General features: G+C 46.4%; 1 protein-coding gene across 1 annotated transcript in view; it reads left to right on the forward strand.

The window, feature by feature from the left end:
- The window catches only part of LOC146866994 (guanylate cyclase 2G-like), a 161,059-nt gene that overhangs the window by 26,857 nt on the left and 106,621 nt on the right, over nt 1-27,581 (forward strand). Inside the window, exons 7-8 of the mRNA XM_085618922.1 lie at nt 12,145-12,285; nt 14,558-14,750. Coding sequence (XP_085475048.1) covers nt 12,145-12,285; nt 14,558-14,750 — 334 coding nt within the window. The remainder of the gene's footprint in view (nt 1-12,144; nt 12,286-14,557; nt 14,751-27,581) is intronic.

A 27,581-nucleotide genomic window follows, 5' to 3' on the forward strand; every position in this document is an offset into this window, starting at 1 on the left:
GTATACTAAATGCACTTTTCCCAATATTGAGTGTTATTATTGTGTCTCTGTGAATTGTGATTACTAGCCCATACCACCTCCTTTGTGTAGGCCTTGGACTGTTCTGCAACACTACCCTGTGAAAGTCAAGCTCTACAATGGGGTGTTTGGTTCTCAATGGAGGACAAATGTAGACCCATTACTTGTGCAGGCAACACAACTAATGCCTCATTTTCCAACAATGCCTTCTACCTTAATGCATAAGCAAAGAGATGCTCTGGTGGCTGAAGCTATATTGAACAGTCAACTCTTTCCTTACTCCCACATAACTCTACACTTCTATCCATTGTCACAACCAGAGGCATTGCAACTTACTTTCCTCGAAATTCTCTGTTATAAAAACATACTCAACAACTCGTACAGACTCTTCCACCCTTCCACCCTCTTAAACACTGTAGGAAACCTATCTCTGTGCAATTTTTCCCCTAGTTTTATTTTGAGTTTTTGACTCTGGGCATCTGGCGATTGTACCTCTTGGGATTACTCAGTTTTTTCAGATGCACAGGCATGACCATAAAAATGAAGAATCATTTTGAAAATTAAGTAGCCATATTTGACATTGCGGTGAGTCAATCAATCAAAATAAGCTTTATTCGATTTAAAATATAAATCATAAAAGCACACATTTTTTCACACATAGGGCCTCATGTAGGTAGCGAAATACCGGTCGGTAACGGCCGATTTTCGGTAAATATGCCGTTACCGACCGGTATTCAGACAAGTGAGATGTAGGAGTCCAAAAACCACTTTTCGGTAAATATGAGGCGGTAAATACCGATTCATAGTTACCGAATTCCAAAATACCGATTCATGTTTACCGAATACATAATTAACGAATCGGTAAATATGAAGTGGTAAATATGAAGTGGTAAAAATTTAAAATGACATGTAGGAGCAGGCGGTAATTAAGAAATCCAGGAAAATCGGTAAATAAGAGTCGGTAATTAACACGGATTGAAAGCAGGTGGTAACCATCAACAATGCACATAAGCAATCCCAAAATGCAACAGCGTGGACAACATGGCCGCCATGTACGTCATTGCAAGGCGCCTACGTCTACAGGCAGCAGGACTGAGGGTGTGGCGACGGGAGGAACAAATCTACAGACAGCGCATCACACTATTACAGCTGACTGATGCAGAGATACATGAGAGGTACAGGCTACACCCCGAAACCATCATGGACCTGATAAGGGACCTGCACCCACTCCTGGACCAGCCAACAAGAAGGGCGCACGCCATACCACCACATGTGCAGGTGCTCTGCAGCCTACATCTACTGGCATCCGGCAGTTATCAGGTGGTGATAGCTGCGGTGGGTGGTGTATCCCAGAGTTGCCTGTCCCGTTTCTTCAGGAAGTTCCTGGATGCCATGATGCAGAGAATGCACCACTACATAAGCTTCCCAAACACACAGGCTGCACTGCAGAAAAAAAAAACAGACTTTTATCACATGGCACAGTTCCCCCATGTCATCGGCTGTATTGATGGTACACACATCCCAATCTGTCCACCAGCTGATACAGAGCACATCTACAGGAACAGGAAGTCCACCCACTCCATCAATGTGCAGGTGATCTGTGATGCAGGGAACATCATCACAGATATTGTTGCAAAGTTTCCTGGGAGCACCCACGACTCATACATCTTCCAGAATAGTGGGATCTACACACGACTGAGTGCCGGCGAATTCGGAGAGGGATACCTGCTGGGTAAGTAACAGTGACGCCCCTTGAAACCTGCAAATCAGAGTGTATAGAGGCATGTAACTGATGGTTCCCTCTTACTCATCCAGGCGACAGTGCATATGCATGCCGTTCATTCATCCTCACTCCCTACCTACACCCAGCAACCCAGAGTGAGAGACGATACAACGTGGCCCACAAAACAACACGCAATGTGGTGGAGCGCACGTTTGGACTACTGAAGAGCAGGTTCCGCTGCCTCCACAAGAGCGGAGGCGCACGCCAGTACAAACCCATCACCTGCTGCAAGATTATTGCCACTTGTGCAATGCTGCACAACCTTGCCACGAAAAAAGGTACAGATGTGGAACTAACATATGTTGAGGACAACGAGGATGAGTCAGGCCAGCCAGAGGGCAGCGCAGCTAGAGTGCCAACTGCAATCGATGGGAGAGAGAGACGGGCAGAGATCACATGCAACTATTTCTGAGTAAGTGAGGGGACACAGCGAGTTGTGAGAAGTCATGACGTAGTTTAATGTGGCACCACGCCATGAACACATGAACAGGCCAATCTGGCAATATACCATCTATACAAGGAGTATGTCCAGGGTTACGTCACCCAATGGGAAGTGGCTAAGCAGGGCCACATCAATGTTTGCGCATACGCGCTGCAGTGGTGGATTGCACGGCCTGTGCATCCTCACTAGAGCCAACCCCAAGCCGCCTGCTGCTCCTGCGTGCTTCTGGGACGGGGGGTGTGATGCTGCTGCTGGTGTCGATGCGCTCCGCAGCATCCCCTGCAGCAGTTGTCGACGCCTGACTAGTCAATAGCACCCCTAGTGCACTTGTCACCTGCACCATCCCCCGAGACAGGTCGCTGCAGCACTGTGTTAGGCCCTCCTGCATCGTCACAGGGCGCCGGCAAAGTAGGGAAGTCGCAGTTGCCAGACGGTTGAGTGCCCTGCTGGTAGTGTCCCTTCTCTGGCGTTCCCGGCGCCGTGCTTCGATGTCAGCATCTAATTTGCTGCACAACTGCTGGATTGACTGGGACATGTCCCGAATGCCCGCAGCCATGCCGCCAATGTTTGTGTCCATGTTGACTAAGCTTGTCTTCATCACCCGCATGTGCCTCTGGACTGACATAACTGCCTTTGATTGCAGGCGCTGTTGCTTCAACATTTGGCCCTCGAGCCCCAAGAAGACACCATGGCCGTCAGTGGGTGCTGGTGGACTCTGGACACGCGACCTGCGGCGCCCTCTTGCTCCCGTCTGTGCTGCCTGTGAGGTGTGGGGCACAGTGGGATGGCTCCCTTCCTGGTGCCCGGTGCGGTCTTCTGGGCCCATGCTGTCGTCTGACGAGGTGTCGAAGGCTCGTAGCCTGGCTGCTGGACGCCTCCTCATTCTCACACCTGCAAGCGGAGATGTGGCCGGTGATTCGAACATGAGTGGCGATGCTGGCTGTGGTTGTGGTGATGCTGGCTCTCGGTGAGGTGATGCTGGCTCTGTGTGCGGCGAGGCTGGCTGTGTTGGTGGTGCGGCTGCCAGTGGGCCTGCTCCCTGGTCTGAACTCGTGCTGGCTAGAGGTGATTTTTGTGGCAGGTGTGCCGTCTCCCCTGCAGCATGCCCTGTACTGCATGATGTCACATCTGTGGACAGAAAAACAACATTGGCTCAGTGTCCCCGAAGGGCTGCATTGCAAGCGTCACAATAAATCATTTCACATTCCAATCTGTCCTCTGTCTCCTTGTGCCTCGAGTGCGTGACATGCCCTGTTGCCCTGTGACATTTACGTCATGGTTAGTGTTGCCCTGACTACATCTCCCGGAATGCATTGCCTGTCTGCACTGACACGTGTGGACTGCAGTGTGATTCTCGTTTCACAATGGGGGATGTGGGATAGGGGTAGGGGGGGCTACATTGCTGTGCTTTCGTCTTACCTTGGTGTGTTGCGGCTCTGGCAGAGCTGTCGGCGTCCCCAAGACCCACGACGCTCTCTTGCTCGATTGTGGCCGCCACCAGCTCCTCCAGTTCGGTGAGGGCAGGTGCCCTGTTGGTTCCACCTCCGGTCTGGCTGGCCTCCTTCTGGATGTCGCCCATCTTCCTCTTGGTCACAATCCTCAGGTCATACCAGCGCTTTTTGAGGACCTCAATGTCCCTGTGGGTCACTCCCACAGCATTGACCTGCGCCTGGATGGCCAGCCATATGTTGCGCTTTTCGGCCTCAGGCACTTGCAGGGATTGCCTCCCAAACAGCTTCTGGTGCTGCTTCACCACCTCCTCCACCAGCACCTGGAGTTCCTTGGGGCTGAATTTGAGCTTCCTCCTCCTTTCCCCTCCGTCTTTCTGTGTTCTCTGGCTGGACATGCTGTTCGTTTCCCGCTCGCACATGCAACTGCTCCCTGCCTCTCCTCTGCACTCCAAGCCTCTCCAGGGTCGGCTAATTATGTACACCTGCCTGGGTGTGGCCACGTCGGCTAATTGTGTACACCTGCCTGGGTGTGGGCAGTTCCTGGTTGGGTGGGCTGTCGTTGCACAGGATTAGCTGTTTCGTCAAGTCATGTGATGTTATTTACCGAATCCGTACATACCGATTCGGTATTTTCCGATTCGGTGGATACCACCTCGGTATTTTCCGAATCGGTAGATACCACCTCGGTATTTTCCGATTCGGTAATTATCACCTCGGTATTTACCGATTCGGTGAATTCCGATTCGTATTTACCGAATGTTACCGAATCGGTAACTGTTACCGAATTTTTACCTACATATAACTTACCGATTCTAATTTACCGATTCGGTACGGCTCGGTATTTAAGAACCGGTAAAATTTATTTACCTACATGAGGCCCATAATGTGGTGAATCACCCGTACCATGCCCAAACTTTGCACAGAGGTCAAATCTAAGAAAGTTCGCAGGTGTTAATTTCCCATATTACATCTGGTATGGGCTATAAACAGTACATGTGATTCTACAGGCTTTAGCCTGTGTTTAGAACATATGCAATGTTGTTTTTCAGTTTCAAAAAGCCATATGTAACACTTTTTTCAAGTCAGCTGTAAATGTGCACCACAGGTTTTGCACAGCTACTTAGTTTTCAAATCGTAATCTGTGATGTTTTCACATTTACATTTGAGTAGGATCATGGGTTTCACCTCAGAATGAATTTTAGATTTCAAATACTTTGTTGATGGCAAAACAACAAGAAGTGAATTCCGTGTTGCACATATAAAATAACAACACAGCAATTGAGCAAATAGCCATCTCAGGACATTCTCCATGGTTGTAAAGGGCATATCTCCTACACTACAAAGGTCGAGGGGGTGAAACGAGGGAGAGAAACAGGGTGGGAAAGAAAGGAGCAGATAATAACATCATCAAATAATCACAATTGCAAATTCCTCCCTCACTCCTCCATGCCACAGCTTCCCGCCGCAGAGATGATGTTAATCTGTTGGTCATGTTTTATCGACTGTCCTTATGTCAGGGTTCACACCCCTGTCCCAGCTCCTTCGTGAGCCTGGGCCAGGCCCACGCAGTGTGCTCCCAGCCTGGCATTAGGAGATATGCACCTCAGATTCAATAGCACTGTCCATTTCTGCAGACCTTTATCCACCAACAAAGGGCTGTGCCATAGCTCTTTAACCACCCAGAAGCTCAACAAGCCTCACCACAAGCTGCCTTTAATAATTTGACATTGTTGCCTAAAACCTTTTGCTCTACCCTTTGCTAGGAAACAACTTGGATTTTGAGTACCTGCATACTTTATGTCTGTTTTCTAAATTGGCATATTACCTGCCAAAACGTTAGCATGTCTGCACAAAAGCTCTAGTCCTTTTTCCATAGCAAAACACCCTTACTTTACTTAATCACCTCACTATCTTTGCAGACCACTAGCCATGGCTACCCAGCTTCAAAGGCTGGGAATGTAATAGGCTGCAAGAAAAGTGTGTTCACGACACAGACATAATTTGTCTTTGAATTTGGACAATGCCACTTTAATCCTTTGTGTAGAAGGCACCTACCAGTCATGGTAGAGCCCTACCAAGCATGTGAGGGGGAACAGGTATGTTGGGTTGGACATTTTTATTTGATAGAGACAGCAACCTAATTCCATTGGGTGGAGCTTTGGAAGTGTTGGAGAAATGTTTGTGGAAGACCAAGGGCTGCTCTCTTGGTTGAGGAGTTTCGGATAGCTGTAACAGAACAGGAACTTTCTGAGACAGAAATGGTGTCACACTGTGGAAAGCCCTAGGTAGGGAAACGTTAGTTTGATTACCTTAGTGTAAGAAATAGGGATACTGGCTGAGGAAGGGGGGTACCCTTACTCAAGCCGCAACCACAATCCTGGTCAGGGTGAGGCACAAGCAAACCCCATATTAACCTGTGTTCAACCCTCTGGTAGCTTGGCACAGAGGAGGCAGGCTTAACTTAGAGGCAATGTGTAAAGTTTTTATGCAGTACTTCAAACAGTAATAAAGTGAAAATACAACACAAGAGAAATCCCTCACCAGTTTAGATAAATAAAGTACATTTTAATAAAGAATTCAAGACTGAAATGACAAAAATCCATTCAGTAGAAATGGAGATATGCAAGTTTAAAGATTTAAGTGAAAATAGCACCAAGAAGAATAAAGCATCAACTGTGTTTATTTGATTGCACCAGACCGGGTAAAAGTCACAAGTTCAGGCCGACTGCAATTGAGCATGGTCTGGCTACAAGGACCCAGTTAGGCTTGCTGAATAAGAGTACCTTAAATCCTGGTTGTGAAGAGATGCAGAGTCTGTGTCACAAATGTGTGGCACAGCAGAGCCGATGTGAAGTCTGAGCGAGGAGATGTGTTGTGCAGCAGCAGTTACAAGGAGCTGTGAAGTGTGAGCCAATGTCCGGGCATGGAGATGCGTCTCGCAGTGGCCGTTCTGGGGAACTGCGAAGTGCAAGGCGATGCCCTTGCATGGAGATGCTTTGGCTCTGATGGGCTGCAACCAGCAATGCTTAGTCCTTGCATCAGGGAAGTCCGCACAGCAGAGCCAATGTGTCGGTTCTGAGGGTGAAGCATCGAGCAGCAAAGGTGGTGCGCTGCGCCCATCTGGGCCTTTCAGGGCCTACCATATGTATTAAAAAGGAAGATTTGGGCCTAGCAAAAGGTTTATTTTGCCAGGTCGAAATGGCAGCTTAAAACTGCACCCACAGGTTGCAATGGGAGGCCTGAAATATGTATATTAGGCTATTTAAGTGTGTGACACAATCAGTGCTGCAGGCTCACTAGTAGAATTTAAGTTACAGGCCTTGGGTACATCTAGTGTGACTTTACTAGGGACTTACAAGTAACTTAAATGTGCAAAATGGGTGTAAGCCAATTCTACGATGTCATAAGGAGAGAACACAAGCACTTTAGCACTGGTTAGCCATGGTAAAGTGTGCAGAGTCCTAAAAGACAACAAAAAGAGCTTCAGAAAACAGGGTGAAAGAAATAAGGTCCAAGTCAAACACTTAGGGGTTGTGTCTCAGTTGAGTTCACCTTTTAAAAATTATTGTTCAGCCCTCTCTAGTGAGACAGCTGACAAGAACAGAACAGAAGAGAGGACTGCATGCTGTTTGTTGTAAGAATTTCTATCTGCGTTGTAGACTACGGAGACAATTGCAGTCTTTTCTTGAATCTCTGGGACTACAAGCCTGGCCGATAGGAAATTAAGTGGTTCAGGAGCCGTCCAGGGAAACCTGCTTGCCTATTGGAACTTCTCTCCTTAGTAAATTAGCATGGGGGGGCCCTAGTGACAACATGGGGTGTTTCCTCCGGAAAAAGAACCAAGAGACCAGTGTCAACTGGACATATTTTCAGTCAGTCCAGGTCAACCCTTTTCTGTTTTTCAAAGAGTGGTGAAGACCCTGTCGCTGGAGAGATTTGGAGCTGTTGGGTATGGAATCCAGAAACCAGTTGCAACCAAACATCTTGATATGGACTTGAAGTTGTGGGGAGGCCCCTGAAACTGGAAACTATGAACCTGTGTCTAAAAATCCAGCTTTGAAGGTCGGGACATTTAATTTTCACTAGCTAAGTTTTGCTGCATGGATGAATAGAACCATTTTAAAGACCAGACAGCTCTAAGACCTATTTTGTTTTAAGTTCAATTTGGAGCACTTCTGTAGTTAATTTTCAAAAGTGAGAGAAAAGTTACAAACCAGTGGCTGTTTTGGAAAACCAGGGCCAGCACAACACTGACACTAATTCTACAAATGTACTGTAGGCATAGATGACTGCTTAGTGGGTACCAAATTTGTGTTGCCCGCTCAACATTCATTTTCATATTACTGAAACAAACTCCCAAAGTGGACGTTTGTTTCAGTAAAACAGAAAACCTACAGGCACTGCCTTTGTCTAGGGGTCTTTATTGGCCCTGCCTCTGCTTACGGGCCTGTGCTGGTTTTCTCTGTCTGGTGAGCCCCTCCTCATATGGCGGACCTGGGTACTGAAGATTAGTGATGGCCATGCCATGAATACAACAGGGCTACTACCACTGAAATCTAGAGCTCCTGTGGTGGACGGGCCAACATTGCAAAGGCTTCTCTTGCTGAATATTACTCATAGGATTTGAAGTAGTTCCTTTGCCATCCGGGGAAACCTGCCTGCCTCCTGAAACGTCTCTCCTCAGTGAAGACTTTGTGGTTTTCCCAGTTTTAAATTAAGTGTTGGAAATTCAAGTTTGGTGGGACGGGAACACCACCAAACTGTGGTTGTGCTCCTCCTGTCCCACCAAATTATATATGTAAGCCACAGTTTTACCAGCTGAAAGTGAGTTTAAGGGAATATTTGGGACTATTATGGATGACCTAACAGACCACTAGCTCAGTGACGGGAAGGCTTTGCCTCTGGTCCCCCAGACCACCTGCCATGTTAAAAAAGCCTCATCTACCTTGCTGGGATCACTGTGCCAAGCAGGCAGCAATGTACTCAAAATAAATACCTACTTGGCATTCCACACATACATGGTTATATAACATTCCTAAATCGAATAACAAGAATGTTTTACAAACACCCCCTATGCAATTAACATTGAAGAATGGAAAAGAAACAAATCAATCAGCTAAAAAAAATTCTAAGGAACACAGCATGAAATTAAAGGCATATAAGGCCATTGCAGACAAAGGATCCCTTAAATCAACTGTACTATCAGACAGTTATCGGGACACGATTGGCTTATCCACCTACAAAGCACAATGAATCTCAGTCATGCACCAAAATTCCATATGGCATGCCCTGCCAGTTTGTATAAGGCACTATTTGAGATATTATCAGCAAAGAGGGCTTGTGCAACTTCTGTGACTTCCCAAATGCAGGAAGGGTGTCTTGCTAACCACAAAACCAGGAAGCAGAGGAAGTAAAACAGCACATATGTCCCAAATGAACATAATGCACCATTACATGAGCCTTTTGGCTCACAGAGGCTCCAGCTGGGCAGTACATTGAGAGCGTATAGGTGCGTTATTTGCAATCTCTCATCTGATGGACTTTCTTATGTTGTCTGAGACTGTGAGGGAGTTAGCAAAAACAAAGCAATGCTGCATCTGTGAAGCCCATTTGGCCCCACAACAAGGACCAGGAATTGGTGATTGCAGTTAAGTGGTTTTATCACCAATTAATAAACAGTCCAGTATATATGCATGTCAAGAGAATATTCAAAATATACAGGATTACAGCTGGCAAGCTGAAATACCACAATAGGTTCAGTCTCAGTAAGATAAGATATAAAATAATCACAGCCAAAGCAATACAGAAACTGAGGATGATAAATAGGTGTTCCTTAAAGAACCTCGTTACTACTACTACCAGATGGACTAGCATAGCCATCACACTCACTGACCCTGTACAGAAATGTGTGAGGGGGGGCTGTGGAAATATACAGGACCAGAGAGCACTGCTTGGACCACCAATAACTGACCCTGTGGCTGAGGTCCGTGTTGGGCCTAGTGTTCAGAGACAATCCAACCTTCTCATTGTGTTCAGGAACATCACTTTGGAGATTCAATTCTCTATTAATAAGGGGGTCAGGAACTTAACCACTAACAGCGTCGGCAATATCTCTTTGTTTGCTATCTCCTTTCAAGGGACATTATCCTTGACGATCAGATGGGCCCAATCTCACCCCCAACTCCTAGAGCTTGAACCCAACATACTCCTGAGGCATATCATGTTACATTTTCTTCAATACCTCCAAATGTTCAAGTTGCTCTACCAGCATCATATCCATGGCCACCACATAGTTCTTCATTGTCTGCATACTTTTCTTGCCTTCCTACATGTCAAGGTTCATTTTTATCTCTGTTCCGCTATGCCATATGCAGTGCTCCCTGATCCTACTCCATTCCCTGCTGACCGTCCATGATACACTGTGGACACGAAATGGCATTCTCATTAATATCAGTGTTCCCCTTTGTCCTGCCTCACCCAATGTTCTTCTGAAGCATGCCTGCCAACCTTCATTCTCTGTGCACCTATCTGTGTGCTGCTGTTCCCTGGCCCCTGATACCTGACTGCACAAAATCATTCTCAACACTGTGACCTCTACAGATATGTCAGTGGTTTTGGTGCATTTCTCGGCAGCTTCCTGAGACTCAATGTCAGGTAAATGCTATTGTTTATCTCTTGCATCTACATTTTCTCATCCAAATCTGTGACTATAATGCCCTCTTATCAGCTCTTATCAATAAGGGATGTGTATGCTGATCAACATCGTTCTGTGGAATCCTTTCATTTGGCGATTGAACCTGATGTTGAGCTTTACTTCTGTCCCACGACATACGGTTAAACTGTGGAGACAGAAATGTCATAAATAAAATGGTATTATATAAGTGGGCAGAGATTTGAATGTCCAGTGCTGGTGGCAGAATGCTGCAAGTGCCAAGGGCACTCTTTCAGTTCTGCTTGAAGCTTGGTACATGTTAAGATACATGTAAATTATGGAACATGATCCAAACCCAACTCGTATATGTCAATTCAGATCATTGTGTCACTGTATGTCACAGTCCTTACAGTAGCATCTCGGCCTTTGGGTTTCTGTCCTTAATTGGGAATCACTGTAGGTGTCTTATATCACATTTTGCAGGTGTCAATTGCAGTAGCTCAGGCCAGCAAATTTAATAGAGTTTGTAATGCAGTGGATTTGAAATGCTCATTGTGCTTTCCTGGCTGTGTGGTATGTCCTTCTGCTTAGGTCATGACATTTGCAGCTTTTGGAGATGCCTAAGACAAACCTGTCAAGAAGAAAGATTGGTGATGATGATATGTATGAGTTTGAGATGTGAGCTCTTCGGTGGTCACAGGCTCATCTCCAGTGGCCTTACTTGGTAGGCATGATTCTATGTATGGAGATGAAGCGTTTGAGAGCTTAGATGGTATCAGATTGCAGATTGTGGTAACTAGTATTTTTGGGGGTAATAGAACATCTCCCATGTCATGGTGCTGAGCCTTGTAGTAGTTGAGGTGTGTGGTTATAGATGTTTTCCAGGGTATAGCCTTGCAGTCCACGGGTCAGTATGGAGATATTAGAATGAATTGTGGTTCGATACACAGTACCCATTATATGTATTGCTGTGATGTGTAGTTGATGGTTGCAGATTTGACTTTGCTGGTCCACTTGCTGATTACTACACCTCCAACTTGACGGTGCGTGTGTCTGGTGTAGTTATTCATTCTCTTCCCTGCATGTTCTTGTGTAAAGGAGGATTTCGATCAAATGTTTCATATATTTTTCTGGTTATTTGTTTGTAATGACTATGTGAGTGGCATGTTGTCTTCAATGTGTCCTGGCTTTCAGTGCTGATCTGGTTTGTTGGAGGCTGCTTGTAGATGACACAAGGTTTTGGAAGCTTTTTGGTCGTATGTGCATGTCAGCATAGTATAATTGGGTACATAGTGAGATGTACAGCTACTCGCTCTGAGGCATTGATGTGGTATCCGAGGGGCTGACATTGGCATTAAACTTTTTGTTTCATAGCGCATATATGTTTATTCACCTCTGCAATTTTTTTTTTATTCACAATTTGTTATTTATTGTTGTTGCTTTCTGGATGAATGTGGCCAAGTTGGTGCAACAATGTTTGTGTTTGGTGCATTGTGATGGTCGTGCTCTTAGCTGATGTATACTGAGGGGTATTACTCAATGTCCTGGGCCCATGATTGCAGGACTTTTGGTCGAATGATTTTAACATTGATTTACTCTTTAGAGACTGTCATTTATCTTTGGTATAGGAAATCTTTGCAATTGACGGATGGTCACTGATGCATTATTTCTATTTTCTCATTCTGAGCCATATTATTTACTTCACTAGCCTATTTAATGTAACAATATGATACATTGCAGGTTACATTACTCGTGTCAGTCCAATATTTTGTAATTCTGTCACTAATCTCTTTGCTAGTCATATCAGTATTTTGGACAACATGGTGAACAAGCTGGAGAAGTATGCTAATCATTTGGAGGAGGTAGTGGAAGACAGGACCACACAACTAGTGGCAGAGAAAAAAAAGACAGATAAACTCCTATCAACAATGCTTCCAAGGTAAGAGAGGTGTTTATATTAATTATGCAGTTTCCCACTTGCATCAGAAGAAAAGGCAGTCTGCTCCTAGCAGCCATGAAACCATTATACACAAAATACAATTGTTTATAAACATTATGTAATGTTCCATGTGTATTGGGATAGGGGTAGCGTTGGAATCGGCACTGTTCCATTGTGTTCACACTTCCAGCAACGAATGTGTGGTCCAGCCAATCACGAAAATTGTCCAATGACACTAACGTATGTGTGGTCCAGCCAATCACGAAAACTGTCCAATGACACTCTGCCAATTCCAGCGAGAAAAGATGATCACTCTCCTGACTGTGTTTCGATGAACTCGGTCCCCATCAAACACATCTAAGGAAACATTGCAATGTCTGCCAACGGGACCTTCTAATTTACATATTGCAAACTCATTTGCATTTTGAGGTTTGTAATTGAAATAGTTTGATGCATGCAGTTAAAGAGTAAAAAGCTTCTGAAAGTATGGTCTGAATGACAGAGCGTCTTTGGGTTTCTTCACTGTTCCACATTCTGCCATTATTTTTGAACTTCCACCCTACCTCTCACCTTTCTAAAATCTTCACTATTGTCACCCCTGTATATTTATCTGGGTTTTTTCTGTAGTACCATTAGTCCAACTTTAAACTACTTCAGAGTGCCATGGCTTACATTGACGTGTGCTGACATGTGAAGTGTTAGTATGTTCAATCATTTTGGTTGGCACACATAAGGTTGGATCGTGGATGGGCATGGTTGGTGAGGGTAACAGTGGAGTAGTTAACATGTAGGTGGGTATAGTTTGATGTCTTTTGTACAAAGCTAGAGTCTAGATCTTCTGTTTCGGTTGGTTTCTGTGTCTAGGGGTCTGATGTTTGTCATCAAATACTGTGTGTTTACTGTAATCCCTACTTCTATCCACTCCTTTGTTTCCTTACTCTCAAGCATTTTACACCTCCTTCCATTTCACCTGACCTTGCAATATCTGTAGAGAATCCAAATTTACCTGTTGGCACCACATCTAACAATATGTAGGGGTCCACTTTACTGAAATCAAAACAGGTGAACGCCTTATATGAATAAATTAGACTTCAGTTTCGTGTTTGGGCCATTGTGTATGCACGGTAACAGCAGTCATTCTAACACAGTTTTAGCATATAATGCGAGGTAATTCCTTTCAGCCATTAAGTTAGGAGCTCAGCGGAAGGAGCATAGACATGGTAACAGTTGTGTCTCTCTCAGAGAAAGTCAGCACCTTTTAAAGTATGGAGAGACGATGAAGAGTTCTGTCACACACCATCCCAAAGCACATAGAGAAGTCAGCCAGCCACTGAAGGTTGTTGGAGAGAATACCATTATTTAGTAGTCAAGCGTCAGACCCGGCAAAATAATAGGTATAGGAAACAATGGTCCTAGACTGCCTAACAACTTCGATTTAGCGTTGAAAAGCATTCATTAGTCAAAAAAACATGAATGTACCAACATTATAAATGTGAACAGCGATATCCTCAAAAACGTAAGGCACACAATATCACTACAAATCGTGACTGTTTATTGCTCAATTATTCATATAACAGGTCACCATATTCAATGCTCAATATCAAATGAAAGGTTGCTCCAAAGGGGAGTGTAAAGGGGAGAAGTGCTCGTGAAGTAGGATAGATAAAAATAGAGGAGGGCAATCCAAAAGGTAGATTCAATAACCATTCAATGTGTACATCGTAGAACTGGTCATAATTGTGCCAGTTTATACATATTGGCCTGTCCCTTATGGATTCACAAAATATTCTTTTTTATGGTTTTCCGTTTATGTATTATGCCAACTACTTGTTGCATTCTTTGACCTCTCTAGATGGGCATTGATCTCACAGACAAAAGACTGGCTTAGAAATTTCTGCAATGTAACAGTTTCATTCACAGAAGTCCTTCTGAAGGCGAAGGTGTGAACTTCTGACTGCCAGCATCAGTATTCATGCCAACGTTTTATCTAGAATCCTGGGCAGGGGCTGTGTCTCTGATTTACTGTATTTCATCCAGAAAATGCTCATGAATAATATCACAAATTAGCTGGCAGCTTGGGATATGGCTAAAGATTTAGAACTTCCAGAGTTTTTGGATCTTTCATAGACATTGGGCAATTTAATTATTTTGCTTTTTAGATTATAACCTGCAGAATAGGGAGCTACTTCTGTGTGCTCCCTTTGAAGGGAGATTTGCTTCAAATGTTGCCTTACTTTTTGATGAACCGCTCTATTGTTTCTTCTCCTTTCAGTTTTATTGCAGAACAACTCATGGCAGGGAAATCGGTGGAACCCGAGAGCTTTACATCTGTCACAGTCTTTTTCTCGGACATTGTGGGATTCACTAACCTGTGCTCCCTCAGCACTCCACTTCAAGTTGTCGACCTGCTCAATGACTTGTACAGCTTGTTTGATGACATCATCCGAACTTACGATGTGTACAAGGTACAGCTGAGTTCTCAATTTCCAATAGAAAGCTAGTCAATGAACTGTATTAGTCTTTTCCAAATGCAAAGCTTTGTATTTTCTCCTTCAAGAAGTGATAATATTAACATAAATACTACTACTACTACTACTACTACTACTACTACTACTACTACTACTACTACTACTACTGCTACTACTACTACTAATACTTCTACTACTAATAAAAATAATAATGATAATAATAATACATTTGCCCTGCATAGGAGCAGGGTAAAATGGTGATCATGAACCTCTGAGAAGAACACACGTTTTGAAACAACTGAAATATTCTCACAGAGAGTTGACATTTACCAATGCAAATAGTATCTTTCATGTAGTGGCCTAGTTACTTTGCCACTAAATATGCTGTGCCTTTGCTAAGGGCAGGAAGTAATGTGCTACGTAATTTTCAATTACAGCCCCATCCAGATTGTTTATTCTAAGGAGGGGGTAGCCACTTAAGCCCTACATTCCGGAGGTACTGTGTTGGAGGTAAGAGTTGAATTGATGATGTCAGTCAGGGAAAGTACAATAGTGGGTGAGTAACACTGTACAAATGAAACTGGGCAAGGATCTTCCATGGAAAATAATTTTATTAGCCTTAAATTGCACCGACTTTTTCCTGGCAAGTGTGAGGACACAGTTGGTCCAAGTTTGTTAGGAAAAAGGAGTAGTCTCTGCTGTGCAGGTGCTTGCGGAGATGAAACCATAATTCTTTATGCATAAGTATTTTTTTTCATTTTGAAGAGAAGTACTAAGCTAGTTTTTCACAAACTTGTGAGAGTGAGGCAGCATGGCAGAAGAAGTGCAAGAAGATGTAAGAAATGACTTTGTGATCTGAAAGAGGACGAGTTGGAGTATTGGACATTTCAATTGCATAGGCAGTTTTACCTTGCCTAAAATATTTTTTGTAGAGCGTAAGTTATGCCTTATCTTTAAATAAGTTGATGCGTGTGCTTGTCAATTGATGTTTGCATTGTAACTATTTAGGAGAGCTTAGCTGCCTTTTATTCTGTAGGTGAACAATTTATTTGAAGTTTTGTGGAGTCTGACCTTGAGAAATGGGAGAGGAACTTCTTGGTTCAAAGTCATGAGTGAAGTTTTACAGTGCTCAGAAATTAAACTAGTGCTACAACAGGGTGTATGTCACTGCCAATTATAATACAGAAGTGGATTCATTTGTGATCAGTCAAGGGCAGAGGATAGGTTTCTGTTAGGCTGACAGTCTTTGTGAACGTATCCCGGTGTAAGATTGTGCTATCCTAGAGATCGTCTCACATGAATGATTACATGGTTCAAGTTATGCTATTCAGAGATAACAGACAGTAGTCTCCACAGAAGATAGAAAAGGTTAAACAGGTATTTTGGTGACATACTTGTGAAAACAGCCAACTCCCAGTGGTATCACTAGAGGGTAGGGGAGAAGTTAAGGCCAGCGCCCCAGCAGCATTCCTTTGGACCCCACTAAAGCCCCATCACCATGACTTGTAATGAATTTAATTCTGTTGGACCAGCCCTTTTTGCAGGATCACCCCCAGATTTTAGCCTTCTATTGCTGAACTCATTTTTTTGGGCATGAAGACTAGTAGTAAAGTGAGTGTGCTATTTCCCTAAACATGTTACGATTAATATCTACCTGATTGGTACATTTAATTAACTTGTGGTCCTCCCAAATGATACTATATGTACCCAGAGCCTGTAGATTAATTGATACTAGTGGGCCTGCAACCTCATTGTGCCATCCAGCAGAGTAGCACTTTCAAAACATTTCCCAGGTCTGCCACTGCAGCCTGCCGTCCAGTTTTAAACTGCCATTTCAAACTACCAAAATAAATCTTTTGGCAGGCCTAAACCTTTCTTTTTAATACTTATAAGTCACCCCTAGGATAGACCAAAAAAGCTCATAAGGCAGGTTGAATTGAAATGTGCACTTATGTTTTAATTGTCCTGGCTGTGAAAATCTCCTACAGTTGTTTTTCATTGTTGTTAACCCTATATATATCACTACACTTCAAACTTTGTAAGTCACCCCTATAGCAGGCCTTAACAATCCTGAAGTCAGGGTGCTGGGTTGTACGTGAGAGGGTGCTCCTGCATGAGCAGGGCCCCTCTGCAGTCTTTGGAGACCATTCTCCCGGGCTGTATGTGATACTACCAGACATATAGGTAGAAGTGCATTATAACCTCGCGGTAAATGCTATCTTGAAAACGACTGCAACGAAGTAAGTCGTGTTTGGTCTCAAACACCTTGGAATCATACCTCCATACCAGTGACTGGTGTCCCTGTGCATAGTCCAGCTCAAACCAGTTCAGGGAGACATTTGCTCCTGCTCTGCTGCAAAACTGGACAAAGTACATGGGAGTAGCCTCGCCCTGTTCTGTCCCTCCCATAGGAGGGTCCCTAGAATCTGTCCAGCCCACTCCCGTGGGTATAAAATGGGTTACCTGGCTACAGGACATTAGATTTTACGTGGAGAAGATTCTGCAAGAAGATACCACTACACTTCAACCGTCTGGACACGCTGGACTCCACTGGACGTCCCTTGGGCTCGAGTTCGCTTCCCTTGCCGACCCCAGTCTCGCCAGTGTCCCTGATCCATACAGGGTCTGTGCCAGACCCTGTGGACCTCCAAGACAACTGAAGAATCTCCCTTGGAGTGAAGGAGTCACTCCCCTGCAAACGCAGTCACCGTAATGCATCTGACTGGTCTACTGACCCTGAGCTCCTGCGGGGTCTGAAGGCTCCAGCAACACAGAAGGTGAGTTCCTAAAGGTTGCTGAGGTTGAGCTGCCCTCTTACCAAGTTTGAGGCAGATATCCCTTGTGGGAACCGCATAACCTGTACCCCTGAGCGCCGCGTTCACTTTCAGCTGCATATGCTTGTTGTCGTGCAACAATTCCGTGCATTAGGCCATTTATAGCCCTGACCCCAGCGCATGTTTTCTGAGGAGAACTCTGATATCCTAGCACTCTGTGCCCAGCTAGCTGGTATCCTGTGAAACCGCCTGAGGTCCCCTTGTCACTCCTGTGCCTCCAGCCTGTGGGACCCCTTGAGGGCCAAATTTGCTTTATTTGGGCTCTCCTGGTTGCTCCAGGCCGGCCCTGACTCCCCTTGCTGTGGTGAGTCTCCTGGTCCTTGCTGGGTCAGATCGACACCGAATTTGACCATCTGTGTTGCTTGCCGCTGCCAAGGCTTGTTGGTGCTCCTGCCGGACACTGACTCCTCAGCACTCGACATCCTTTGTGGGACAGCTCGTTCCCGGCTCCTGGTTGTCATAGACAGCTCCTGGTCCGCACAGCTGAAGAGTCAAGATCACTGTCAACACACCTGAAGCATCCAACATCGGTGGGCATTCGTCTCCCGAGACCCTGGTCACTCGAAACTGACCCATAGAGAACGACAAGGGTTTCCGGTGCCACTTCGTGCCTATGCTCCCGGCTCCTCTGGGATAGGTAACTCTGGTACAAAGGTATCCATGGGTGGGGTGGCTTTCCAACCTCCTAAATTCCAAGGGTTGTCTTCGTAATCTGCTGGGAAGGGTTCTTAATCTCAAAATCTCCTACCGCGACTTTCCCATTGAATTGTATGGAGCACGCGGTCGTGTACTCACTTTGCACCTGTCCTCCGTGGGGTCCCTACTTACTCACCTTGGGTGTTTCCTTGGGGTCCCAGCAATTCTACACCTTCTAGTCTAGGTCTAGTCCAGAGTCGTGGTTCTTATACACCACTTATTTAGTATATGGTTTGGTCTCCCCCTGGAGCCCACTGTGTATTATGCTACTTATGCTTGATTCTTTGCAACTGTATTATTTAATTTGTGTTCTCTCCTCGTGTAGAGGATACTGGAGAGAGTTATGTATAATAAATACATACTTATAACTACTGTATGGTTTACCTTTTATTTAACCAATACTATATGGTTGCATTCTGGTAAAACAAGCTGCTTAACATTCCTTCAAGACTTAGCCTAGAGGCTGCTCTCCATAGCTACCACTAGGATAGCTTTCTATAAAGGTTGTCTTTAACCTAATCACCATAAGGGTTGTTTGGACTTGTGCAAGGTGCCCACTTTAATTAGTGGACAGCATATACCAGGCCAACTTCTCACAGTTCCCCTTCAGTATTGCAGCATTTATTGTTCAGGGGAGATTATGGGACCTCGGGATGCAGGAGTGGAGCCCAGTATCCCACCAGCAAGGTGAGTGAGTTTGTAATTGTGCCAGCTGCAGAAATTTTCATTCTCAGGGAAACATGAGCGAAATATAGGTGGAATGTGGAGAGAAGATTTGGCAAAGGTTTTCTTTGAGATTGTGTAATGGAGCTGACTACATGTGTATCAATTAAATCTTACTACACCCAGCCCAAAATTAGATAAAAAATTCAGATTTACCTTGTAAGTGTGCTGGAAAATCAGGTTGGATTTTTACCCCAGGGCATTACCAGTTCATTGGGTATCCGCATTTCCATGGAGCGAAATTTCTAGAGAATCAGAAGATTTTATTCTCACAATGGGGAATAAATCAATGCTTCCTCACTGCTTCCGCAGGATTTGTTTTCTTTCTTTGCCAAGCACATTTGCGAAAGTAAGTAATATCTTTATTTGTGTGATTACTTAAAACTGTTGCAGCTATAAAACATCAGTATCAAATGTTTCCATATTGTAAAACCATAATTTAGATTGGAATAAAACATTTGCATTAGTAAAACATTAGCAGACAGATTGTCCGAGTTAAAAACCTTAGTTATGTGCAACCGTTTGCATTTCATTTTAGCCGAAGCGACGTTCCGACATTGTTAAAGGGATTTGTTAAAATTAAGGGGTCAGAAACTGCAGTACTATTCAGAAACAGGGCTGTTGGCAGTATGCAGAACCTGCGGTTTCCAAGTTTTTCCTCCTAAGTAGCGCGTTCTGGGCCCGCGGGGTCTTGAGTGTGGCTCCCAGCAGCTAAAGCAGGCAAAATGCAAGATCAGCAGCGGATGAAGTGAATCTCTTGGATACTAACATATGGCTGAATCTTGAAAGCCTGGTGTGGTGGCCCAAATGGTCAACTAAGTGCTGGAGTTTAACATTTTTCCTGCTTTACATATAAATTGGACCAGATGGCAGGCTAGCCGGACATCCCCGCCTTCGAAGCATGCTTTCACTGCCTGCCTGTATGTTCTTATCGCCTTTTTCTTTAGGGCAGGTTTTAATATGAGTCTTCGGGGCATATCAACAAGGGCTTTATCTCTGCTTTCTTGGCTTTAAAAGCCAAAAAAGCAGAGATAAAACTAACCCTATCAACAACAGGGTGCTAACATGCAAATTCGCATGTTAGCACCCTTTTACTCTACGCTTCCCCTTGCATCTCTAATGAGATGCAAAGGAGGCGTTCCAGAGTAAAATAATAGGAGAAATGTCGCTAAGCGACATTTCTCCTATTATCAAGAATATCCCTAACCCTGATGGGGGCATATCAACAAGGGCTTTATCTCTGCTTTTTTGGCTTTAAAAGCAAAAAAAGCAGAGATAAAACTAGCGCCCTATCAACAACAGGGTGCTAATACGCAAATTTGCATGTTAGCACCCTTTTACTCTACGCTTCCCCTTGCATCTCTAATGAGATGCAAAGGGGGCGTTCCAGAGTAAAATAATAGGAGAAATGTCGCTAAGCGACATTTCTCCTATTATCAAGAATGTCGCTAACCCTGTTAGAGACAAAAAAAGCAGCGCTAACCGCGGTTAACGCTGCTTTTTTACGTCTGGTATTTTTCTGACTTAGCCATGATATCCTATGGGAGGAGGATATCATGGCTAAGTTTGTCTGTCTCTATCAACAAGCTAACGTGAGATTATCGCTGGGTTTCCAGCGATAATCTCACGTTAGCCACTTAGCGTGAGGATTTTTATCGCTATTGAGATAAGCGTTGCTAATAGCACGCTATCTCAGCGATAAAAATCCACGCTAGCCGGCGATAATTATCCTAGCGCTAAGTGCGCTTAGCGATAATTATCGCCGGTTGTTGTTGATACGCCCCTTCGTTCCTTGTTTAATCTACCGCAATTGCACAATAAGTGTAGCACGTCCTCATTTGATTCTCAGCATAATCGACAGTGTGTTGTTATCTGTGGTTGTTTCCATGTGGGCAAATGAGGCAATGATGGAAGGATGCCCAGCCGCATTCGCGAAGGGAACGAAAAACATTATTGTGTTTTAAATGCACATGGTGTTAGATGTTCCCTCACATTCAAAAGTGATGCATGCTACCGGCAAATCACATTTCAGCTTTCATGTGTATATTTGCACAATTTGACAATTTAAAAAAAAAAACTATACAATTTATCACATCCTAGTTTTAATTTGTTGTCTAAATCAGTCAAAGTAGGTAACTCTATCTGGAGCTGTGATTTTCCTATGGCAGCGTTATACTCCTTGGGTCGTGTCTCCTGCTTCCTTTTCTCCCTCAACCTGCAACTCTGTATGGTATGTGCTCCAGGTACTTGCAAAACATAGTGTTAGAATTGGGGGTCTCTAGTTGGCAATGGCTGGCCACTGTCCAAGTAGGGACCCTTCTTCCTAAGTCAGAGTAAGCAGCCTACACCCTTTGACAACCCCTGCTCAACCCTGTGGTAACGTAGCACGAGCAGCTAGGCTTATCTCAGAGGCAGTGTGTGAAGCATTTATGACCCTACACAGTAATATAATGAGGAACACTACAAATGGACACCACTCAAGTAGTTATGAAAAATAGGTATTTTTATATAGACTTAATCACAAGACCAATAACAGTAAAAATCCACAATACTATAAAGATATAATTACTTTAGAAATGCTGCAAGGAAAAATAGTTCAGGATGCACAAAATGATGTTTAGTTCAAGGCAGGGGTCTCTGCGACCCTTTTACTCACAAAGTATCTGGTTCCTGGAGCAAAGCAACAAAAATGTCGCTAAGGAGCTGTAGCGATAAATTTCCTCCCGCTAACCAGCGATGCGTTGAATCCTTACCGCAAGGGAGGATGATGCGCTGGGTTGCGGGCAGGACAAAGCGACAAACTTCTTCACGCTAAGCCGGTGATGCGATGAAATCCTTGCCGCGAAGGGAGGATGACGCACCGGGCCTGTTGCGTGTGCGATCGTGCTGCGATGACGAAAATGGCGCTCCGCGAGGGAGCGACGATCCAGATGCGATGCGGGGAAAATGGCGAACGCTCTGCGTCCGCGCTGCGATGATCCTGTTGCGATGATTTTCAGATAGCGGGCGTTTTCGGGCCCGCTGACAAATGATGCGATCTTCTTGTTATGTTATGTTATGTTATGTTATGTTATGTTATTTATTCTTTTGTATAGCGCAACGGTTACTCAAAAAGAGTGTCCCGGCGCTTTTAAGTAAGGGGAACAGATTTCAAAATAACACAACACAACTAAAAGCAGGTTAAAAGATAAACAAAAGAAGACAAAACAACTGGGAGACCTATTGAGAAAACAGCCAGGTTTTGAGACCTCTTCTAAAATCAAGGAGAGTAGACGCCCCCCTCAAAGGGAGCGGTAGTGCATTCCACATCTGTGGGGCCAACAGACTGAAAGAGCGGCCCCCCAGGCGAGCCCTCTTCACACGCGGAACAGCCGCCAAGAGTAGAGATTCTGACCTCAACGAGCGAGTCGGATGGTAAAAGGTCAGTCTCTTTTGGAGATGTTTAGCTCCCACCGCATGGAGCGCCTTGTAGGCCAGGGTCAGAGCCTTAAAGGCAATCCGTTTGCGGATGGGTAGCCAGTGTAACGTCACCAACAACCCAGAGGCGCTGGCCCGTCTACTTAAGCCAAAGATGGCCCTGGCCGCCGCGTTCTGTACAACTTGAAGCCTTTGTAGCAGATACTCTGGCAGGCCCAGGTAAAGAATGTTGGCATAATCCAACCTGGAGCCTATCAGAGCCTGCACCGTCAGCCTCCTGTGCTCCTCGGACAAGAGAGGCAGGAACCTCCGCAGCATTTTTAACAGGCCGAAGCAAGTGCCGGTTACCCCCAAGATCTGGGCTTTCATCGTCAGCCCCTTGTCCATCTTAACCCCCAAGTTTTTAGCCATGGGAGAAGAGCCGGACGGAGGGAACATGTCGATGGGCCACCAGGCCTGCCAGCTAGGCTCCGTCTCGCACCCGAAGAAGAGTACCTCCGATTTGTCGGAATTGCACTTGAGGCTGTTCAGTTGGAACCATGCGAACACAGCCCCAAGGCAATTCTGGATACTCTCCCCGTCAAAGTCAACCCCTCTCTCGCAAGAGAAGAGGAGCTGAGTGTCGTCGGCATACGACACGATCCGGGCACCAAATGACTCCGCCACCGCCGCCAAAGGGGTCATAAAGATGTTAAAAAGGGTCGGGCTCAATATAGAGCCCTGAGGGACCCCGACTCCCAGAGGCGGCATCACGGCGGTGTCAGATGATGTCCAGATCGTTTGCCGGCGGCCGGCCAAAAAGGAAGAAAACCATTTGAGCACCGTCCCCCGCAGACCAATCTCAAAGAGTCTTGCGAGCAGGCCCTCATGGGGGACGGTGTCAAAAGCCACCGACAAGTCCAACAACACCAGCATGACTTTGCCCCCGGTATCCAGCACCCCTTTAATGGTTTCAGAAACCTCAAGGAGCGCGGTCTCGGTGCTGCGATGTGAACGGAAGCCCGACTGGGAGTCATGTAAGATCTCATAGGACTCCAGAAAATTGGAGAGCACCGACTGAACGTGCTTCTCCAAAATTTTTACAAGGGCCGGCAGCAACGATATTGGCCTATAATTGGCTGGGGCTTTCGGGTCAAGTCCCGGCTTTTTAAGCAACGGGATGACCATTGCCTGCTTCCATACTGGCGGCACCTCTCCCAGACTCAACGAGAGGTTGAGAAGAGGGTGCGCCAGCGGATTAACCACCTCCGCCAGTTTACCCAGGAGCTTAGCAGGGCAGGGGTCAAGCGGAGACCCAGATTTTAAGTTGCCCATAAGCGCTAAAGAAGCTGAGGCTGACAGAGAAGGAAACTCAGCCAATAAGGCACCCTGCGCAACTGAGGGAGGCGAGCTCGCCTCGGGCAACGGCAATATAGCCAGTTCACTCGATAGAAAGGAGTCCTGGATGAGTTTGATCTTGCCTGTAAAAAAACACGCAAGATCCGCCGCCCAAGATTCTGCGGGCCCCTCTTCCGAAGCAGTAGTCCGAGGGGAGATGAATTCTCGAACGATGGTAAAGATCTCCTTACTGGAGTTCGAAGCTGCTTCGATTCTCCCCGCAAGATAGGCTTTCTTTTCGAGGCGGATGTCTCGGTGGTGAGCTTTCACCACAGCCTTGTAGGCAGACCTGTCCTTGCTGTCATAATGTGCCCGCCAGGCCCTTTCGGCTACCTTGCACTGCTGCCGCGTGGCCTTCAGAGCAGGGGTGAACCAAGGGGCCGAAACCCGCTTAGATGTCGGGCGGGGGGGCGGGACTGGGGCCAGGTCATTCAGCCTCTCCGTCAGCCATTCTTGCAGGGACTCCAGATCTCTCTCTAGCTCGCCAGACAGAAGACAAGGGTGCGTCGCAGCAGCCTGAGCCAGCATCTCAGGGGTCACCCTGCTAAATGCTCTAAAGGCTCGTCCCCGCTGCTGTGAGACAGGGTAAGGCGCCCTGGCGTTGCCGCTGATTACAAATTTGGCCAGCCAGTGATCAGACCACAAGACCGGGAGAATCTCTTTCACCACTAAAGGCGAGGTCGAGAAGACCTGGTCTAGAGTGTGCCCCTTGTCATGGGTCGGGCCCTGCAAATGCGGGGTGAGACCCAGCGGAGTCATAGCCTCCAAAAGCTTAATAGCGGCGGGGTCCGACGGATCATCCATCCGGATGTTAAAGTCCCCCGCCACTAAGCAGTGTTCTGCTCTCAGTGCTAGGCCCACCAGCACCGAATCAAGGTCAGCAAAAAACGTCCCAAGCGGACCAGGGGGGCGGTAGACTAACAGTCCCTTTACTGATTGATGCGGCGCTAGCACAATTGAAAAAGCCAACGATTCCGAGCCGCGGATGTCCTCAGTGGGCAGGATGGTGCAGGGCGTGCCCTTCTTAACCATCAATGCAACCCCGCCACCCCTGCCCTTTGCTCTGTCCTTCCCGAAGACGTCAAAATCCGGCGGAATGGCCATAGCCACATCGGGATTAGAAGCTTCACCCCACCAGGTCTCCGTCAGCATTAGGCAAAGTGGCTTCTCTGTCTCGAGGAGCTCAAAGATGTGTTGCGCATGGCTGCGTGCAGATCTGGTGTTTAACAGCATGCAAGCATACTCTGCACCGGCAATGTCAATAGGCGGGGCTGATGCCAGAACCCGTGTCGGATGCCAGCCACAACCCGGACATCGCGACTTACCTCTGTAGCGGCCCGGGAAGACAGTACAACAGCAGCTCTCCCTATGATTCAAGGAGCGCAGCTCCCTAGAAGAGTACCGCGCCAAATGAAGGCCCAGATTACTCATACTCGGTGAACAGAGCCCCGCCCGCCGCCAAAACGCCTCCGGGACGCTGACGGGCGCAGACGGGCAGGACTCTGGCAAGACTCCGGCAAACGACGGCGTCCTAGCTGCGCGTTCCCGCTGCGCGGGTAAGAGCGACTTTAAATAGGCGCCGAAGTGGAGGGAGGAGCGCCTGGACGCTCCAAGATGGCGCCCGCCAAAAAAAGCCTGGACCCAATCCAAGATGGCGCTGGTCGCCAATGAAAGACGATCCCCGGACCACCCACAGAACCCGGGCCCACCAAAACGGTGGTGAGTATTCCTCAATTTAAATGCAGGTGAGAGGGGGGGGGAGAGCCCAGCCAGTGCACAACAAATAAAACAAGAACAAGTGCCAAACGCGCGAAAACGCGCTAAACGCGCTAGAAACTGCCCCAAGTAAAATATTAAAATCTGCAGCCCTTACAAACCGCAGCGCGGTAAAACGGGACCTTTTCTTGGGGATAGCGAGCACTCGGCGACAGCGGAGGGGCGATTTTCCTCACGCTCACCAGCTGCAGCGGCTCGCTAACGGGGGTTAGCGACGATTTTCAGCGCTCTCTTCTCAGCAGTGGAAATAGAGGCCCTGGAACACACAGGGGCCTCACCTGCAGATAGTAATCCTCGCTGGGAGGAAACAGGAGGCTGATGGTGGAGTCTGATGTGCCTGAGACTCCAGCAGGAGGCTAGCTCTCTTCTAGCCCTTGGGTGATTGCTGTAGCAAAAATAAAAGTCCAGTCAAAGTTCTTTTCCTCTTCTTGAAGTCCAGTAGTAGCAGCTGCAGGCCAGTCCCAGAAACAGCACACCAGGCACAAGGACAGTCCTTCTCTTGCAGATTCCTGTCGCCACACGGACAGAGGTTCTTCTTGTTATCCAGGAGCAATACCAATTGTAGGGGTTTGTGCACAAATATTTATACCCCCAAAGTCTTTGTTCTTAGGGGTCCCAAGTCTCTGAACCCAGCCAGAACCAGTTTTGCCCAGCCCTGGAGCACTTTGTTGATCAGGCTGCATCCTTCCTTTCAGAAAGAGGGGGTCTGCCTCAAACGCACAGTGGGAGGTGGGGCCAGCATTCACCTTGCCAGGCACAGCCCTATTCAAGTGCAGGAGCTACCCCTCCCTTCACACCCAGGCAGGTCGCTCTATTCAATCCAGGTCTGACTCAGCCTGCCCTGTCCCTCCAAAACCAGACAGCCAATACACATAATAGCAGAGCAACTGGAAGGCTTAGGCAAGAAAGTACCTATACTCTAAAAGTGGTAGTTTCAAACACAGAATATAAAAATAACCTTCACTAAAAGATGTATTTTAATATTCTGAGCTCAGGCATACTAGATTTGTTTTTCTACCGTGTTCTGTGGGTCAGTTAGGACTATAGGATGTAATAGCCCAGACCTCCCATTCTGGCCTATGGAGAACAGGTAGCCTTACAGTAGTGAAAAACGAAATTGGGTGTATTTCACTACTAGGACATGCTACATACAACAGGGCATGTCCTACCTTACACATACAACACGCCCTATCATAAGGGGGGCTTACATGATGCCAAGGGAAGGTTTAGGGGCTGGGAAGTGGGTGCACTTCACAGCCAAGATGGCAGTTCGGGACTGCACGCAGACACTGCAGTGGCAGGTCTGAGACACACTTTACAAGCTGCTTCTGTGGGTGGCACAAACCAGTGCTGCAGGCCCATCAGCAGCATTCGGTTTACCAGCCCTGGGCACACACCGGCCACGCTACTAGGGACTAACAGGTAAACTGAATAAGCCAATCATGGATGTACCAATTCATATGTCATCTTTACAAAGGGAGCATTCGCGCTGTGGCACTGAATGGCAGTGGCACAGCGCCCAGAGCATCTATAACCAGCAAAAACAGAGGAGACACAGCAAAAAAAGGAAGGGAGACTCACGCCAATGGTGCCAGGTCAAACACGCGTCCCCTCCAGCTGAAATGTGGGGAGAACTACCCATCCCCTTGGAAGTTCTCTTCACTAAGGCGGAAAAATCTGGACAGACCATCAGCATTGGCGTGTTCTGTACCAGGGCGATGTTCCACCGTAAAGTCCATACCCTGTAGGAAAATGGACCACCTTAACAACTTGGGATTCTCACCCCTCATCTGCATCAACCATCTGAGGGGCCTGTGGTCTGTCTGCACCCGGAAGTGAGTCCCAAAAAGGTATGGTCTCAGCTTCTTCAGTGCCCAGACCACCGCAAATGCCTCACGCTCAATTGCACTCCACTTCTGTTCCCGTGGAAGCAACCTCCTACTGATGAAGGCTACGGGTTGGTCTAGTCCCTCCTCATTCATCTGTGACAGAACAGCCCCCACCC

Source organism: Triturus cristatus, chromosome 1_2 (genome assembly GCF_964204655.1).
Source record: "Triturus cristatus chromosome 1_2, aTriCri1.1, whole genome shotgun sequence".
In the NCBI taxonomy this organism is placed as follows: Eukaryota; Metazoa; Chordata; class Amphibia; order Caudata; family Salamandridae; genus Triturus; species Triturus cristatus.